General features: G+C 34.8%; 1 protein-coding gene across 1 annotated transcript in view; it reads right to left on the reverse strand.

Annotated features, from left to right (window-relative positions):
• COL24A1 (collagen type XXIV alpha 1 chain) overlaps positions 1 to 20,002 on the reverse strand; it is a 343,739-nt gene that overhangs the window by 261,975 nt on the left and 61,762 nt on the right. The window contains exons 9-12 of the mRNA XM_058538420.1: positions 13,998 to 14,042; positions 9,531 to 9,584; positions 8,290 to 8,334; positions 2,401 to 2,454 (exon numbers count right to left, since the gene is read on the reverse strand). Coding sequence (XP_058394403.1) covers positions 2,401 to 2,454; positions 8,290 to 8,334; positions 9,531 to 9,584; positions 13,998 to 14,042 — 198 coding nt within the window. The remainder of the gene's footprint in view (positions 1 to 2,400; positions 2,455 to 8,289; positions 8,335 to 9,530; positions 9,585 to 13,997; positions 14,043 to 20,002) is intronic.

Raw genomic sequence — 20,002 nt, forward strand, 5'->3', positions numbered from 1 at the left:
CTTTCGGAAGCATTTAATCTCTTGTGGCCAAAAACTCTTCTGCTAGTGCTCCTCAGTCTTAGATCTATACCCTTTAGTAAACACCGGCTGTCCCCTTTCAAAATAATAATGGGATGCCTATGCAATGAGATGAAGGAATATATGAACCAACTTTGCTTAAAGGAGATATCCTAATTATTGTCAAGGTCTCATTGAGACACTTAAAAGAAGTGAGAGGTTGGTAGCTGATTCTTTTCACAGTGAGCTCCCGGGAGATGAAGATCTTTAGGATTATGAGCTACAACCTGGAGATTTTGTTTATTGGAAAAGACATTAGATAAAAAACTCTTTGGGGCCAGCCTGGTGGCATAGTGGTTAAGTGCACGTGCTCAGCTTCAGTGGCCTGGGGTTCGTAGGTTCAGATCCCGGGCACACACCGATGCACCGCTTGTCAAGCTATGCTATGGTGGTGTCCCATATAAAGTAGAGGAAGATAGGAAGGATGTTAGCCCAGGGCCAATTTTCCTCAGAAAAAAGAGGAGGATTGGCATCGGATGTTAGCTCAGAGCTAGTCTTCCTCACAAAAAAAAAAAAAAAAACTTTTTGCAGCCCTGTTGGAAAGGACCATACCAGGTACTTTTAACCAATTCATGTGCTGCAGAATCAAAAGGCATAGACTCATGGATTCACATTCCTCATTTTAAAACAAAAGCCTTCTCTACCTGAGTGAGTTTCAGTTCCTATTTCTGATACCCACCTTCAACTGACCAATGCAAATATCTCCAGACCAGGATGAGAAGAAGACGGTATCTGTTGTAGACAGCTGTCCCAAGACTCCAGACCAGGCCTATATTCCCAACCTTATATCTCCTCATTTAAACCTTTGTAATGCTTAAACTATATACCTATTTTATAATTGTTCCATTTAAGGTTGTCAGAATACTATCATACTTAAAGAAAGTGATTGATTTGGAACAGACTGGTCTCGAAGGTCAGGCATTTATTGGGTGGCTCCTAATGGAACTCAATGGTTATGTGGAACAAATCTCTGGCCTTGGCTACTGCCTAGATGGCTAAAACCCTGCACCCTGAGCTTCCCTGGATGCAGGGAAGGATTTGCACTGAGCTAACATCTGTTGCCAATCTTCTCTCTTTAAGGCCAGATGGGCTCATTCAGTGATCCACTGGTATGGCCACCTAGTAGCTACATTTGTTCCTTCCTTGGATGTCATTATCACACAGAGAAGCCCTGACTAAATTTACTCAACAAGTCAAGCAGGAATAGCCTTATTAAGTACTAAAATGCCTTTAATCAAAAAGGCTGTCCTTCAAAATAGAATGGCCTTGGATATTCCAACAGCATTCCAAAGTGGTACATGTGCAATCATTCAAACTGAATGCTATGTTTTTATACCTTATAAATCTTCCAATGTGTCATCTCTGCTAAAGGACGTGAAAAAGTAGATCTTAAGCAATCCTATACCCAGTCTTGATTTGTTTGGTTGGCCCCGTTCAGGTATTGGTTCCCTTTTTCGGTCTGGATTGCAATTATAATTGTAAACAATGTGAGCATGAGGAGTCACGGAAAAGCACATGTACAATGTTCGTGCAACAACCTAAAATTAATTGAAAAACCTATGAAATGCTTCCTCTGTTTGTCTATTTCCCCCCAACATGGATAACTGGGCAAATAAATGAGATAAAAGCCTAGCACCAAGAGACACGACGGACCCAGGGCAAGCAGCAACCACCCTGGCACTGAGGGACAATATTTTTGATCATTAGTGCTTTCTATCAAAAGATTATAGACCAAAAGGGGGAAAATGATAAATAAATGAAAAGCAATAGGATATACTAGAGTATATGAGGAAGCCATTTGGTTTAAAACTAATTCAGCCTGACCTTGTTTTTCCAAAAGGCCTTGACATGGCCTGTTGAGCATGCATTGTACATCTGCTTTAAATCCTTACTATGTCCCAAAGACAAGAATGATGCCCGTGAAGATAGGGATGTAACCTCCCTCATATCTGCATTTCCTTTAGGATAAGCATCTCTCCCTAAACTAAGGCTCACCTTTTGACCACTCACCTTGTGACTGCTGACCTGCTGTATTCACTGATCTGCTGTGCCAGCAAAGCAATCTTGTGACTATTGTAAAAGGGACATTCCTATCATATGTGATGTATGCTCTTTGCTCCAAGATCGTATATAACTACTCTGTACACCCCACTTCTTTGTGCAAGGTCCCAGGCTAGTCCTCAGATCTGGCTCATAATAAACTCACCCTAATTTCGATTTACACTTGATTATGGATTATTTGCATTGACAGATTACCTGCCTGACATATGAGTTTATGACCCCTCTTGTACATTATCATAAATATATCATTTTAGAAATAATATTTGAAGAAAATGGACTTACTCTTTCTCCTTCAGGTCCCAGTTGTCCTACTTCTCCAGGAGAGCCAATGAAACCCTTAACGTAAGCAAATAATCTTTATATTATTTCATTTGAATATTCACCCAGTAATTCCAAATAGAAATACTTAAATGTTTTTCATAATAAAATGAAATTACAAGGCTTAACAGTATGAATAACTTCCCCTCACCTTATTCCTTTTCTTCCAGAAGTTACAGATCAATCTTTTCATTAAAAAAAAAAAAAAGGTATGGAATGTAATTTAAGACATGGTGGCTAATAAAAATCAACAAGACCAAATCTTTTTCTTCATTGAATTTTATAGTGGACAGAAAATATATCTATATAATTAACTAAAATATAAGGCAGAATGGAAGTATCAAAAGACTATAAGAAGTACAGAGAATGAAGAGATTCATTTCAATGAATGAATTAGAAGGTTTCAAAGGAGACTGGCACTTGAGATAGGCCTAGAGAGTAGGTAAAATTTTGATAAGCACAGGATGGAGAAAGAACAACCCAAGCAGAGCAATTACAATAAGCAGAGACATAATGGAGAGAACTCAGGGAGTGTTTGTAAACAGTAACTGACAGCACTTTAGGTGTAAGATGTCTTGAAGAAGAGCAAAGACCCACTGTGCCCTCATGACATTTTCAATTTGTCTGAGAAACACGGGTACATACAAATAACAATGCAAGGTACTTTATCCTAACATACTTCAGTTATATCTCACTGTGGCAAATAATAACGTTTCATCAATTTAATAGATAAAGTGTATCATAGTTTGGAGACTAGATTAAGGAGAGCCTTGAATTTCATGCTAAGAATTTTGGACTTTATATTTTAGACAACTGGAAGCTACTGACTTTGGGGAAGTGTGGCAATGCCCTGATATTAAACTGTATTTCTAAAATATTAGTCTATTGACAGGATACAGAATACATCTGAGACAGGAAACATTGAGTGTAGGAAAAGCTGTTAAAAGTCTCTTTCAATGGTCCAAATTTGAAGGAATATGAGTCTGGACCATTGATTCAAAAAACATTATTTTAGTGCCCATTGTGTGCCAGGAGGATTATAAAGATGAACATGAAAATCACTGCCTTCAAGAAGTTCACAGTTTATTCAGAAAGAAGGTCATACAAATAAATAAGTCTAATATCATATGATAATTGTGACACGATTATGTGATATGTGATGTGATAAATATAAGATGCAATGGGAACTTGGAAGGCAGAATGACCAACTTTGCCTAGAAGGAAGATTTAGGAAAGCTTTACAGAAGAGGAAACATTTAGCTGAGTCTTGAAGGAAAGGAAAGGCATTCCAGGCAGGGCTAACAATGTGCCATGAATCACTCACTCAATCAATAAGAATGAAATGACACGGCATTTTCAAAGAATTGCAAATAGTTCTGTATCGTTGGTAGGCAGGAGGTGAGGTTGGAAACGGTAGCAGGGGCCACATCATGAAAACTCTTTTACGTAATGATGGGAAGTCTGGAATTTATACTGTGAACCACTAAAAAAATTTTACGCATAGTTTTGATATAATCAAATTTGCAGTTTATAAAATTCACTAGGATTACAGTGGGTCAACAGGACTTTGTAAACTCACTAAGGATCGAGGCAAAAATGACTGTAAGGTTTATAGTTGGACTGATAGGTTAATTGTAACCACTGGTAGAAATATGGAAAACAAATAGAAAAGCTGAGTTTGGTAAAAAGAGGATGAGTTTTGTTAGTCATTTTGAGTTTGTGGTGATGATGAGGCATTCAAATGTAATTATCTTGGCAGGGAATTGGAGATGTAGGACTCGTAGAAAGAGCTCATAGAGAGATATAAGATTTGAAGGACAAGTGGGTTGGATGACTTAAGGAAAACTAGAGCTCTGAGGAGAAAACAAAGAGAAAAACCATCAGTGAACCAGAGAGAGGGTGAAATGGAGATGGGAGAAGAAGAAGAATAGTCATATGGATACAGAGAAAAGCCAAGGTATAAAAGAATTTTAAGAAGAGATACAGGAGGCCATTTTGACTAAATTCTAAATAAAGGCAACTTATTTTGAGTCAGAGAATGGGTGGCTTTTCAGAGTAAATGCTTCAATAATAATTTACAGTAAGAAAGAATTCAAGTTTTAAAAAAAGTAAATGTCATTTGTAGACACACAGTAGCATTTTCACAATAGCCAAAAGGTGGAAGCAGCCCAAATGTTCAACAGATGAACAGATAAACAAAATGTGGTATATACACACAACGGAATATTATTCATCCTTAAAAAGGAAAGAAATTCTGACACTTGCTACAACATGAATGAACCTTGAAGACACTCATGCTAAGTGAAATAAGCCAGTCATGAAAGCATAGATGTTATATGATTCCACTTAAATGAAATACCTAGATTAGTCAAATTCATAAAGACAGAAAGTAGAATGGTTTTCAGGGGTTGGGGAGAAGGGAGAATGGGGAGTTATTCTTTAACGAGTATGGAGTTTCAGTTTGGGAAGATGAAAAAGTTCTGGAGACGGATGGTGGTAATGGCTGCACAACAATGTGAATGTACTTAATGCCTCCTGCTAAGGACTGAATGTACCCCCTCAAAATACATATGTTGAAACCTTATCTCCAATGTGATGGTAATTCAAGGTGGGGCCTTTGGGAGGTAATTAGGTCATGAGGGTAAAGTCCTCATGAATGGGATTAGAGCTCTTATAAGAAGAGACATGAAAGGGATGACTGCCCTCTTGGCCATGTAAGCACACAGTGAGAAGGTGGCTGTCTACAAGCAGTGAAGTGGGTCCTCACTAGACACCAGATCTGCCAGTACCTTGATCTTGGACTTCCCAGACTCCAGAACTGTGAGATACAAATGTTGTTTAAAAGGCCCAGTCTACGGTATTTTTGTTATAGCAGCCCAAACTAAGACACCACTGAACTGTACATTTAAAAACGGTTAAAATGGCAAATTTTATGTTATGTATATTTTACCACAATTTTTTTAAAAAAGTAAATGTCTCAGGAATCATTTCTAAGTTGCCTGGAATAAGAACCTTGGGAGGGATTTAATTCCTAAGGACGAAAGCTAGTTTGGTGTTGCCATAGGAAGAGGAGCACTCTTCTTTGACAAGAAAAAACACCTTTAAAATTCCCCATGTTCTACAGATTGTATGAATAAGCAAAAAACAAAATAAAAGAGAAAAAAGAGAGAGAATTAGTTTCCTTCTACTTTAATAAGTGAAACATCTGTAATTTGTTTGCTTCAACGCCAAGCATCTGGAGGACGGGCAAGGCTTCTTTTAACATGAAGCATCCAAAAGTGTTTCTGATACTAAAACATTTAGAATTAGAGGACAAGCTGCATGTATTTTCAGAATCATCAGCTACAGATGGCTTCAACTTTAAAAACAGTTAACTTTTGTTTTAATATATACAACTGGAGTTTTGCTTATAAATAAAAAGAACAGACACCCTAACTGGTGTACACTTATCACTAAACTAAATAATCAACTGAGAACTCAGGAGTTGAAAAGTCAGACTTCTACACAACATAGCCTGTGCAGGGGACAAACATAACATTTTACAAGTGAAGATTTTAAAGGGAACAATGCTATGAGCAATTATGTAGGAATTTCATAAAGGTTTCTTGATAATTATTATGCTGATTCTAACAGAAATAAAATGTCAGCAGCACCCACCAAGGAAATCACATGGCGTTTTGGTCACTCTCAAAACACTACTCCTAAACTAGAGTTTAGTGTGTAATGAAACAGAGAACATAAAAAAATAATAATAACACATATTCTTTTGCTTTTTGGATTGAAGGTTGTATATCCACTTGGAGACTATTTTGTATCACCAGCAGGGCCACTAAAAGGTCAGGAGAGGCCCTACACAATTCTACTTTTTGAAATACCTAACATATTATCACACAAAGAAATGCCAAAGGAGGGTTACAAAATGAGTCTATTTTAAACATTTACATTTAACAAAGTAACTATCTAAACACTAAAAAATGCAATCAAATAACAGTGTCAGTCAAAGGATCATTTATCACATAGTTTATAAAAATATTAATTTACAGTGCATAGCACATAGTACAGTCCAGTAACAGGACACAAATTAAATGGAAAACATCTTATAATCCTGTCAGCGTGTTTTTGTGATTTTTGTCTTTTTAATCACATTTGGAGTTAATGTCAAAAGTCTACATTTCAGACCCTTTGTGAATGTGAAGCCTAGACAAATGGCACTACTGGTTCCTCCAGCACTCCCAAAGGAAAAGAATTAAATCAATTAAATCAATCACAAAAAAGACTAGATCTGCTATTTTTTAATCCTTTTATGAAGCTGGCTGTCCAAACCTAAGAATACAACTTAAAAAGGGTTACAACCTAGAGAATAATTTTCAATACAAACGGGGGAAAAAGCAACAACAAAAGGATGGATAATATAATGCAAAAATGGTACAAAGAACTTAGAAAAGTTATAGGAATCACCGAAGCAAATGGAAAATGCAGTAAGAGCAAATTGCACAGTGCCAAATAACCCATCTCAGAGTTACTGCTCACACACACAAGAAACTTCCAGATTCCAATAATAACGATAGAATCTGCATAAAAAGTGCAAGCCATATGCTATGCACTGGGCTTCAAGAATGTTAAGCTCAGGTAGTTATCATAACTATCTGAAAGGTCAGTTTCATTATCACCATTTAATAAGATAAGAAAAATGAAGCACTGAAGGGTTGAATGACATCTAAACTCATCAAGCTAGTAAATGAGGGGTTAAGAAAAAAAAATGGTAGGCCTGCCTAACTCCAAAGCCCATGTTCTTGACCACTAATCTCTTCTTGCTTCCCAAATCCAAGTCAACATGTGCTCTCGGTGCAGTTTCTAATAAAAAATACATGACTCTTCCCCATTATATTTTCACTTACTGCAAGGGTAAAGACAGCATGGGATACAGAGCTAAAGGTGAGAAGACTGGTTTTAGTTCTGGCCAGCTATGACTTTGCCAAATCACCTAAATTCCTTAGCTTACTATTTTCTCATCGGTAAAGTGGAGACGATTATACCTGCTCTCCTACTTCACATGATTGATGGCAAAATAAAAGAAGAAAATATGTATGAAAGTATTTGAAAATGTTTAAGAAGTTTAAAAATTTAAAGCATCATCATAGCACATACTGTCTAAATACTTTATGTTTTATTTATTTCAAAAAGGTATTTTAAACAAGATAAGGCACAGATGTAGACTGAGGAAAATAACTGGCTATTAAAAATAGAGAACCTTAAAGACAAAAATTTTAGTTTACTTTTACCAATTTTTCCTAGAACCAGCTTTGATTTTAATTTGTAGCACACTACATAACATATCACAGTAATTTTTTTTTTTTACTCCTTAATGATTAAAAGTGGCTAACAACTCCTTTAATGGTTTGGAAGTGCAATGGTATGTTCTGGATTTGATAAGCTTATTTCCTTCTTTGCAGATATTTCTTTACTCGATTTTTTTTGTATCATAATATTATCTCAGCGTTGAACTAATATGAATTTTTTTGCGTCTTCATATTTTTTTCATCATGATTTCTTAGGTCTCTGTATGTTCACATATAAATAATACTATAAATGTTTATAGAGCATATTCTAACACATTAGACATTATACTAGGAGCTAGAAATTAACAGAAAAGAATGATGTAAAACCTACCACTGTAAGACTGCTTTCTGTGGCCATAACAGTGAAAATATCTACTAAACAAGTGAACTTTTCAGGCTAAACCTGCATTATATTCCAAGTTCCTACGAAAATGTGAAAATGATAAGTGTTTTGTATATTTCCTTCTACTTTTACGCAAGCATACTTAACAAAAAGATGAAAATGCTTACTTACTCGTACACCTTTAGGACCTGGATTACCTTCTGGTCCAGCTAAACCCTAGTGTGAACAAAAGACATCATCATCATACTATAGTATTTTTTTAAAGAGTTGTTGATAAATAGATTAATAAAAAGGGCATATAAAGAGGTATCGTTTTCATAAGTGTAAAATTCAGAACTCTGAGGCTACTATACCTTCAAGGAATTTTAGAATTTCAGAACCAAAAGAGGCTCTGTATATAATCTACACACAAATATATTTTAGATATCTAAATAAAGTAGATTAACACATATTGTCAGATACAAAAAAATAATTTTTCATTAAATTATTTCTCATTGGAAAACTGTGTTCTTTTAAAATATTTCTAATTAACTTATCTAAAATATATTCCTATAAATTTAAAAAATAAATACATTTTTTAACTTCAGATAAATGTCCATATGTTTGAGTATTCATATCTTATATTTTTCAGATAACACAAATCATCACTTAGTGGTAAGACTCTAATATACAATTCCTTCCATGTATTTTTAAAAACTTAAAAAAATGGAATTTTGTTAACAATAGATTTTTTTGGCATTTTATTTCTCTCATTCTTGAGAATAAAAAATATTATAAATGTAGTTTTCTAGTATGCTAAATGAATAATTAATTTCAAGAGTAAGTAATCAATTCATGAAAATCTAGGAAAGAAAATTTGTTCTACTATTAGTCTACATGAAGTAGTTAGAGCAAGTTAGAAATTAGAGGGAAATAAATAGGAAATGATTAGAATGAATTTTCAAAACAGCATACAAAAACTTGAATTCAGTTCAGATAAAAGTATTCAGTAGTGGTACATGTAGCACTGCCAACTGTGCCCCAAGTTTTCAAAACTACGTTATTAAAAATTGATGCTTATTATACAGAGTCTTAACTCTTACCACTACTTCATTTTAGTCAATGGCAGTACTGTAAAATCAGCTGCAGGGCTGTTTTAAGATCTTATTAGACCCTTGGGCATTTTAATCTTGAGGGTTCCACTGTTTATCACACGAAACACGTTTCAAAATGACATTCTTATTTTGAACAAAACTTTCAGCAGTAAAATTTTTAAAGGATTTTTACAATTCTGATTTTGAAATTATTTTGCTATGAGTAATTCATTATTCAACTAAAGTAAACAAATTATCATTTGAACATTAACTCTGGAAATAAGAACATACAAAGCATTAATGAAGAGGAACATAAAAGTGTAAATATAGTTACCTCACCTGCCTGCCAGGGTAACCACGTGAACCAATATTACCAGTGAATCCTGGAATTCCCTGAAATGAAAAATAAAACAAATCAAATGATACAACAAAGTCAAAAGAAGCCCAAGGAAACTAATTTGGTGTAATTAAAATACCCAAGTTTGGAAAGAATTTTTTCCCCATAAAAACACTAAAGGTCCTGTACATTGCTTATCTAATTGAAATCAACTAGTTGAAATAAAAATGAGCCAAAATTGCTAAATAAAAATAAATAAAACTTAGATTAGGGTCCTAAATGAGACATTGATTATTAATAACGATATATCTAAGACAGAAAAATCCAATGCTACATAAGTAAGAAAGATATTTATTTTAGAGAAAGAGGTGGTACATTTCTTAATAACCAGTATCTTTTTGGATTGAATTCTTTCTTATCTCAGTCATCCTTCAATTCTCCTTACCTGTCTGAGCATGAGCCTCAGAACACTACAAGGGGCAGTGAACTTCAAAACAACCTCTTCCTCCTTTGTAAAGTAAATTTATTCTTACAGTAAGTCTGATTAAGTCAATGGATGTTAAGTGGTAAATACTTGCATCATGACATAGATCTATTTAAAAATTCACAAAGGAACTTTGGATGGTAAACTCATTTTAAACTGACGACTTTGTATTCTCAATTTAAAACAAAGTTTGCTCAAGGAAGGCTGATATAAGGAGACTCAAAGGCCTAAGAAACCTGCTACAGAACTGAATGGAAAAGTGAGAAGAAATGCCTCCATTTGTTTTTGCTTTCTTTCATTGATCCATTATTCATTCATTCATTCACTCATCAGTTTATTTAGAGTTTAGGTCTATTAAATAATTCTTGAACCAAGGAAATGCCAGAACAATGTGTGTTGAGCTGCCTTTACTTAACCTCAAATGGTGACAGCATTGGTAAATTTCATAGATTCCTTATTTATTACGAATTCATTTCCCACTTGTTGTTTGTAAAAGAAATAATAAAAGACTCCAGCCCTTTGCCCCTTTGCTCTGAAGTAGACAGAAGAGTGTTACTTCCATTATAAAACTCCTAAAAATTTGGAAAATCTAGAGAAAGAACAGACCAAGAAAAAGGCAAATGGAGGATCATAGTTGAGAGTTTTTGCTCACCCAGTCTATTAAACATGCAGGCTCCTAATACATCTTTCTCTCCACTTTCCTCAGAATCCACCTCTCAATTTTGTTCTCTCTTATTTCTCTCTCTCCTCTCTCCCTTCCTTCCCTTGCTCTTTACTGAGCACTTTTTTATGTGCCAATCACAACGCCAAGCACTATACATCTACTTTACATCTATGAGATAGATACTATTTTCTCCATTCTATATTTGAAGAAACTATGATATCAGAGAAGTTATGAAACTTGCCTAAGATGCCACAGGAGCAAGTAGTAGAGACTGGATATGAACCCAGACAATCTGACAAAAGAGGTGTGTGTGTCTGTGTGTGTGTATACACACACATGTATACACATACAGACAGACATCTATACATATACATACAGACATCTATACATACATATGTGACAATGGACAATTTAACAGAATATGAATAAACAGTGGCCTTCTGAGAATTACAGAATAAAATTCTTGTCTACATGTGGAGAGACTATATCCTATGAATTTCAGAAACCATATTTATGTACTAAATATTACCTTATTAATATTATATATATAATATTTTATTCCTATAATAACATTTATTGAGCACCTATCATGTGCCAGGCATTATTTCAAGTATTTTATATGTATTATTAATTTAATCTGCTCAACACTAGAAGGTAGGCATCATCATCCCTATTTTACAGATGAGAAAAATGAGACATAAAGTGTTTGTCACCAGTAGAAAGTCACTCAGCTAATAAGTGGGAAGCCAGGATTTGAATCAGCAAGTCTAACTCCAGAGACCACCATTCAAGGCTGCCTCCCTAGTGTAGATTTGAAGTGCAAATAACTTCCAGTAGTACTCTAGGGAAAGCCCTCTAATTATGAGATTTGTGTCAGTCTATTTACACCTGCTTCCTTTATGCCCCATCCAATTCTAAAACACACAGGCTTACATCCAGACAGTCACAAAACCTTACATTTGGGTATGTCAATAGAAAGGAGTGAAACAAGTTTAAAAGGCTGTTTTTATTCCATAGGTCACTACCTGGCTAATGCCAACTGCCATCCCTTTCATTCTTTTCCTAGCAAAATTAGGTTAATTGACCTCTATTAAAAAGCACTCTGTTTTAAGACATAAGTGAAATCTGATTTTGAATGGATTTTCATAGAGGGTGTTAAAGCAACATTTAGAGATCTAACACATTCTAGCTGCACAGAGAAACACACAAGAAAACTCCATTCGATGGCTAGGTTCTGCTCTACTGGAATAGCAGTAAACAAAGTAAACAAGAAAGCCTTCAGCATAGTCTTACATGGCATAAACATATTCTAAACCAGTCACATCCTAAAATCACTGCGACAACCACAGAAGCTCGAAAAGAAACTCAAAACAAACACTACCACTCAACGCACTAGGCACTTAAAAACTGTTAAAAAAAAAATAAATGTTGGCCCCCTTAAATATGTAGATTGAATGGAGAAATTTAGACACAAAGTTATATCTCTAGCCCCTGGAGAAATTAGGAATAGGAAGCCTTCCCCAATCCCACTACTAACTCTAAGCATAAAAGCACATGCTCTGAATCAGTCAGACTTCATTGAGAATCCCAGCACTGCTACCATGGGTCCTCTCTATAGCTCAGTCTTCTCATTAGTAAAATAGATTAATAATATCTAAGTCACAGGATTATTATGCCAATAAAACAGAACAATGTGTAGAAACATATGTAAAAGTAGGGATAACTGCAATAATTTTTAGTGTTGCTGAACATTAAATTACTTAACATCTGGAAATATTCAATAAATAATTCTACTACTAGAAGTTGTAGTTAATAGCAGTACAGTTTGGCAACTAATAAGGACTCACTAAATGACAGCTCTTATTACTAGAGGTTGCGCAGATGAGATAATTACTTTTCCAAATGTTTGCTGACCAATTTATAGATATTTACAAATTTTCCAGAAGTGAATGTCTCCTAGGAAATTAGTTATGTTCCTCTTAATGTCCACAGTGTTTTCATAGATAAAACGCAAAATGATTTTAGTTGTTTTTCAGTTATCATCAATGTTGTCTTTTTTCTGGAAATAAATAGAATAGAAAGCAAGACTTGACTCCTAACTATGTTCCCCAACCTTTAAAATTGATTTTAGACTCTTCTAAGAGCATATTACCCTCAGAACAATCACATGTATGCTAAGAGAACTAGGTTAGAGAGCAGCTGTGAGAGAACTGCTCAGTCCTGACACACAGTCGATTTGTCACTTACTTGTGAAGTATCAGATTTTCTTCCCTGGAATCCACACATTTCTGCCAAAGCAATAGTCTAGGGATTTTTTTTCCTCTCCCCAGGGACCAATCCCCTCCTGCCCTTCTGATTTTTGCCCATAAATGCCCAAATGCTTTTCAGCACTTGTTTGATCTTTAGGAAACTAAGACTGCACTCATTACAGATACATATATCACTGAGCTTGCCCTGTCTAATAATTAGTAATCTTGAAAAATTGTGCCTCAGAGACTGAACAGACTGTACTGTCCCACTTAACATAAATGAAAGAGAAAATTGACTCTATTTCTTCATTTACATCCTTCCCTCAGGGACAATCCATCACATTTCTTTCTGGAGCTCCCTTTAGGGCTTCCTGAGGCTCTTTGCTGAATCTCCAATAACGGTATCCTTCCCTCCAGTTCGTTTCTAATCTCCTACTCTTTTCACTGCTTTATTCATACTGACCTAGTACATACTGTATTGAAAAACAAGAGCTCTGAATTTATTTTTTTCTATGAAATAATGATGTATTATTTTCTGGTGGGAGGGGGAAGGAATAACATGATCAAAAACTAAATATTTCCCAATCTATTTGACTCTTAAATACATGTGCATGTGCATAATGGACAATAGCATATGTGCCACTCTAATTTAATTTGCATTTCCTCATGCAAGGGTCAGGGAACTAACAGGTATGGATAAGCTTTAGTAAACAGGCAAGGCCCTAAAATTGTACAAAAAATCAGATATGTGTGTATGTGTGTATGCACACTCACAGGTGCATGCATGTGCATGAATATGTGTATTTTCTGGGGAAAAGGTCATAGCTTATGAGATTCTCAAATGGGCTCTGGAACATGTTAGGCAGATAGTGAAAGTCAGTCTGAGATTTGAAAAAAACAACAAAACTATAACAGATAATCAATTAAAAGTTTGTCCTGTACTAAACAGAGTGAAAATCATTGAGAAGAAAAATTGAAACAGTAAGTGGGGAAAAATAATCTCTCAGTGGAGTTCCCTAATGTGTGTCTTTTTCACCAGAGAAGATACCAGTTTTATGAAGGAAGTACTTACTTGTTCACCTCGGAGTCCTGGGAGCCCTGGATGTCCTTTGAGACCCTATAAAGGTAAAGGTGAAGATATACCATGAAAAGTAAATCCATATATGCCGAATAACTAAACATAGGTTTTAAGCTGTCTTTTACCCCAACTTTTGGTTTCCTCATCAATACAAAATTAATTCTTATTAAATTTAATCTTTTTAATTTAATAAGAATTTAATTTTTATTAAATAATTCTTATTAATAATTCTTAATTAATTTTGAGTGTTATTTGAATGATTTGTTATTATCAACTAAAATGGTAGCATAGTACTGAATAAAGAACAGCATCTTTTATGAAAGGCTGGTATCTAGCAGTGGATCTGCTATATTTTGCTGAAGCTTTTTAAAAGTTGGTTTTAGTTCATTAATGCTGAAGCAAAATGCCCTCAGACATAATCTGCTTGTAGAAAAACTGGACCATATCCAGGCAGTTTCTTCAATCCAAATCATTGTCATAACACTCCATGAATGAGCTAAGACAAATGAAAGAGGCTGCTCACAAGTCGATCAAAAGGGGTTTTATAAAGCTGTCTAAAAAATTAGTAACAAAAATGAGTTTCCAAATAATAGACCCAAAATCAAATCTTAATCTCTATCATTAACACCCAAAGATATAAAATAGATAATATCTTTTTTCCTCTAGAAAGATCCTCTTCTATGAGCAAAATGAAGGAAGCTAAAAGAAAGGACATGAAGAAAGAAATAAAGGAACACTTTGGAGCTTATTTGTATAGCTGTAATCAACAATCAGTAAATCAATCTACTGTTTTGTAGATTTTGGCATATATAAAAGAACAAAAAAAGTTCCTTTTTGTAAGAACCTCATAGGATTTTAAACAAACTATAACTCAAAAACCTGAAATAAATTATAGTTTACAAATATCAAAAACTCCAAATTAATATACCACAAAGTGAAGACAAGTTTTGGGGGTTTCAGCATATTGAATAATGGAGTGAAAAGAGTCATTCAGGATTAATCCCTGAGGATTTTATCAACTTGGATTAATGAATTACAGAAGGAAATGAGGCTTTGGTTAGACAAGGAGGAAATTAGAAGAGGCGCCTATTTGAAAAATAAGGAAATGATTTAAGTAGTTTTTGAGATGTTAAAACAACAGTAAAATGTTTAAGTAGAAAGGTCTCTTGGGAACCAGAGAGATGACTGGAAAAAGAAAACAAGCAAGTTTGGAGACTAAGATTTTTGTGTTATCTATATGTTATATGTAAACATATTAGTAACAAGGAAGTAACAGAAAGAAAAAACAAGACGGCAGAGGAAAAGACCTATCCTCTGGGGGCTAGGTTCTTTTGTGATTAGACTATTAGAGATCAGAGAAGTGGCCATGAGAAAGAAGGGAAAACAGGAAGGAAGAAACAAAGGACTTCGAGCTACTTACTATGTTCCAGACCTTGTGCCAGCCACTTCCAAATACCTCAGTCAATTCTATGACAATCCTATGAAGTAGGTATTTTCCCCATTTTTACAGATAAGAAAAGTGAGCTCTGAGAAATTAAATGATTTGACCATAGCCATGTAGGTAGTAAGGTGGAGTCATGTCGGTTTGATAGTTAGATTCATCAAGAACTGAGTAACCTGGACTTCTATTTACTTTATAAGCCTATAGTTGTCTCAGACTCCAATACAGGCTGTCCTCACTCTCATCAATATGTTCAAACATTAATTATAGACCACCAAGACAAATCAAAAAAAGGAATTATATTTCATAAATAATAGTATTACTAAAGTTATTCATTTGCCAATAGCATCTAATATACCCAACGTTTTGACTCAATTTCGCTGAGTTTATACTTTTTTTTAAGATAGCAAAAGATCAGCCTAATTGCAAAATATGATACATATTGTTCTCAGTTGTCTAAATGTTACACAAGACTCCACAAATAAAAACATCATCAAAGCTAAGTTTTTCCACTTTTTTTAATAAAAGGAGATAAGAAATGTCCTCAGCACTAAGCCCATGGTGGTGGCTCCCAGGGATGAGGCAGCAGCTCTAGGAGGGTGGGAATTAAACGCTCCTGGGAGAGCATCAGGAGAATAAGGAATGAGGAGCCAGGGTAAGAGACACATAGGTAAAGAAACTGGCTGCCATGAGCCTATTTCCTTTTCCTTTTTTTAAAAAAAGTGTGTGTTTGTTTATTTATTTATTTATTTTTATTTCAGTGAACCTTTGAGTCTGGCTACATGCTTCCCTTTCTTTGGCCACCACCTGTTTTTCTAACCAGAGTTTCTTTCCTCCCTAGCCCATGGTGAAACAGAATGCAGTGGTGGTACAATTTCTTCTTCAGTTTACTTTCCCTGAAGCACTTTATAATAGTCAACTAGACATGTTCACGACGGTACCTTCTATATGTACAATTCCCCTTGAAGGGATTCTTCCTCATCCAGAGACTCTGATAATGGGGCAGCAACAAACAGTCATGGTCTTTTCTTCATGAGCTCATTCCTACTCCACCTCAGCCACAGAAGATGGCACTTGATCTAAGGGAGGCCAATACAAAGTCTGGCCAGTAGCCTAAAAGGTCACTTGGAATGAAGAGTTTTGCCTCAATAGAGACAAGCTGGGCCAATCAAATGCTCTTTTTTTAAAATTTAAGTCTATTTAAAAAAAGAAAGAAAGAAAAATTCAAGTACTTAGCAGTGGGGAGCTGAAGCTGGAAAGATTCACAAAGAAAGGTTAAGAGGTGGAGTAGCGGCATTGACACGCTACAAGAAAGCCAAAGTATAATTAAAAAATATGGAGTAAGTGGAAACCATGTTGAGAAAGAAAGTTGTTGTCAGAGGACAAGCAAGATAACACAAAAGGGCAGATGCAGAGACAGTAGATGAGCAGTGGTACTAGAAAAGTACAGTGGAAGATCCACAAACTAACGCTGCTAAGATACTCAGAGCTGCTTTGAACCAGTGCCTGTCTCCATGAGCCCAAGTCATATTACGGTACCTATTTTTAGATTCCATGGCTCCCTGCTTCCCTTAACACTACAGAGAGGCCTGAAATAATTCTGTATTCTGTGAGATAGTCTAAGTCTCCATTCTTTGCAATCAAAAGAGCCTAAGTAAAACAAAATGTTTTTGTTTTGGTCTTTTTACTGCTAATAATAATGAAGAATAAACCAAGCACCCTGAGTTCTAGATCCAGTTTTGCCACTAACTAGCTATATCATGAGTTTCAAAGTGTTCATTTGTAAAGTGACAGCACTGAATTAAATTATTGCTGGATTTCCTTTTATTGCTAGCATTCTGTGATTACTCAAATCCGTAAGAAAGTCACCACTTTCTTTCTTCTTTTTTTTTTCTAATTTAGCTTTCATTGAATGAAAAACAAAGGCACATATGAGTCAATGTGGGCTTGGAGGCATAGGAAGAATTCAAGTAAGACTGATGCACGTATCAGAGAAAAACCAGATTCAGGTTCCCATGGGCATATGATCTGAAACCAAGATGAGGACTCTGGGATGAGTAGAATGGAAGAGCGTGGGTCAGGAAGGAGGCTATTATGATAGTCTAGGTGAAAAATGATTATAAATTAGATTTGAGTGGTAGAGTAAGAGATGGTATATAAGCCCCTTAAAGAGTTTAAACTTAATTTAAGCTCCTTGTCTATTTTATTCAATGCAGTTCAATCCCCAGTGCCTAGAACAGTGTCTAGCATATAATAAGTGCTCATTAATTAACTGATGGAGAGACTTGGATGAATGAATGAATTGATGGAAAAACTTGGATGGATTTGAGAGTTACTTGGGTGGAAAACAGATTCTAAGTATTTAATATGATATCTCAATTCTCTTAATGCTGAAATAAAAGGTAATAAGTATGAGAAAGAATATCTTTTTGTTGTTTTTTTAATGTGATATTATTATATCTGTAATATACTGGAGTTAGCACCACTACTGTATAAAGGCCTCTGTTTATTCCCTAAATTTGTGACTATCTACCTCATTTATTTTCTACTTAAACACTAGTCTGTAAGTTTTAAAAAGGAAAGGGAATAAGTTCCTGGGAAAACTGCCTACATTCAAGCTTTGGCATAGCTCCAATTTAGGGACCTGGCTTTAAAAAATTAGTTTATATTGTAGTATTTAGAAAATATTATTTGAGTCATTGTTTTCTATACTCATATAGGAAGAATAACAAAAAAAGGTCCAGTAACTAATAATATATGATTTTTCTCTGATGAATATATTGAAAAAAACTGATGTGAACACATTCCTTAAGGAATGCCAATAGGAAAATTTACAAATTCTGTTTTAAAACAGATTAAAACCCCATTACAATGAATTACAGATTGTCTCAATTTTTGTTGTGATGTAAAGTTGCCTTACCAAGAATTCCAATAATAAATGGGGCTTAGAATATAATTATAATGTCGAGACTTTAATTTTAATACTTATTTTAACAAAAATTTGAACCCTAACATATACGTTACCAATAGGTGACCACACAGGACAAAAAAAATAGAAAAAGAATAAGGAGGACGCAATTGAATCAAAATCAGAAATATTGAGGAATGGGAAAGAAACAAATTTCAAGCACATATCTGAACTTCCCCAAGTAATTAAAATCTGGATACATAAATAAAATGTTTACCCAAAAAGAAAATAGTGGTACCATTTATATATAGGCCATCCTCACTTTGTATTGTGGTATAGGACCATAAAAATGACCACACAAGCTGAAACTATGCAAAGCAATCTTAATAATGAGAAAAATTAAAATTATTCCCTGACTTTTAAAAATTCTTGTCAAAACATTAAAAACTCTCACTGTCAGTTATAATTGCATAGGGAAATGAAAAAAAATGTTAAACTAATATTTATTTAGTACAGTGCAATCTAAAACATTAGAAATATTGAGAATTAAAGTGTCATTTCTTTGAAAAAATTTATGAAGAGCAGTTTGAATAGTGCTTGCCACCTTCTTGTATAAATTACCATACTGAGAAAGCAGATTTCCTATGATTTGGCAAATTGTCATACTCCTTTCTAAGTCTGCATCAACTTCCACTATTTTATCCTTTGCATTTTTAATATCATGAAATAGCTCTAAGAGTTCTTCTAATGTGAAGTTTTTTGCTGGTGTCACCTCCTCTGGGGCATCTCTGTCCTATTCATCATAATCCTTTCCTCATTTATGTCAAAAAGTTCGCCTTCACTAAGTTCCTCTGGCTGCATATCTAGAGTCTCTCAAATGGCAGCAGTGTCTCAGAGTCAGAATTTCTTCTATAATTCCATTTATGTTCCATTCTAATTTCAATTCCTGTGTTATCACTATTTCTTTATTTCATGGTACTTTCTTCTTTGTTGGCCAATTACCTCTTTTGAAAATCCATTTGGGTAAAATGTAACATAGGTTCATCACAGAGAGACAAGGAAGCAACACAACTACACACTTTGCTGTCTGAGCCTGACTAAGAGAGGTGCAGTGAACAATCACCAACAGACTCTGAATGAAATGATGTGACTGGTCAGTGATCTTGATGCACATCTGTTATTTATGTAGTGATTTGTAGGCTGAAGAGCCAGAAGCAAAGTTTGTAGTTTATGCAATTAATCACAGCTAATATATTGTGGTAAATGAAATTTGAACCATGTTGTTGGGACACTGACGTTATTTAATTAAACTGTGATAACTGAAATTTGTGTATATTGGAATCATGCAAAGCAAGAAATGCCTGTATGTACATATTGAGAAAGATTCTCAATGACCTTATGATATAATCTCAATGTTGTCAACTTTATATATTAATGCCTTTCTCCTTTTAACAGTCTTTTTCCCCACTAAATGGGAAGGACTTACATTCACTGAGGTAAGGATTTTTTCTACATATGGGGAAGTTTCCCCTATGGCATAAGACAGCTTCTGTATTATCATCCTGCCTTTCTATCTATTCCACAAACTTTAGGTTTCAGAAAGGTAGGAGGAGCATTCCTCTCTAGAACCCACAAAAATGCCAAAGAAAT

This window comes from Diceros bicornis, chromosome 4, assembly GCF_020826845.1.
Source record: "Diceros bicornis minor isolate mBicDic1 chromosome 4, mDicBic1.mat.cur, whole genome shotgun sequence".
Taxonomy (NCBI): Eukaryota; Metazoa; Chordata; class Mammalia; order Perissodactyla; family Rhinocerotidae; genus Diceros; species Diceros bicornis.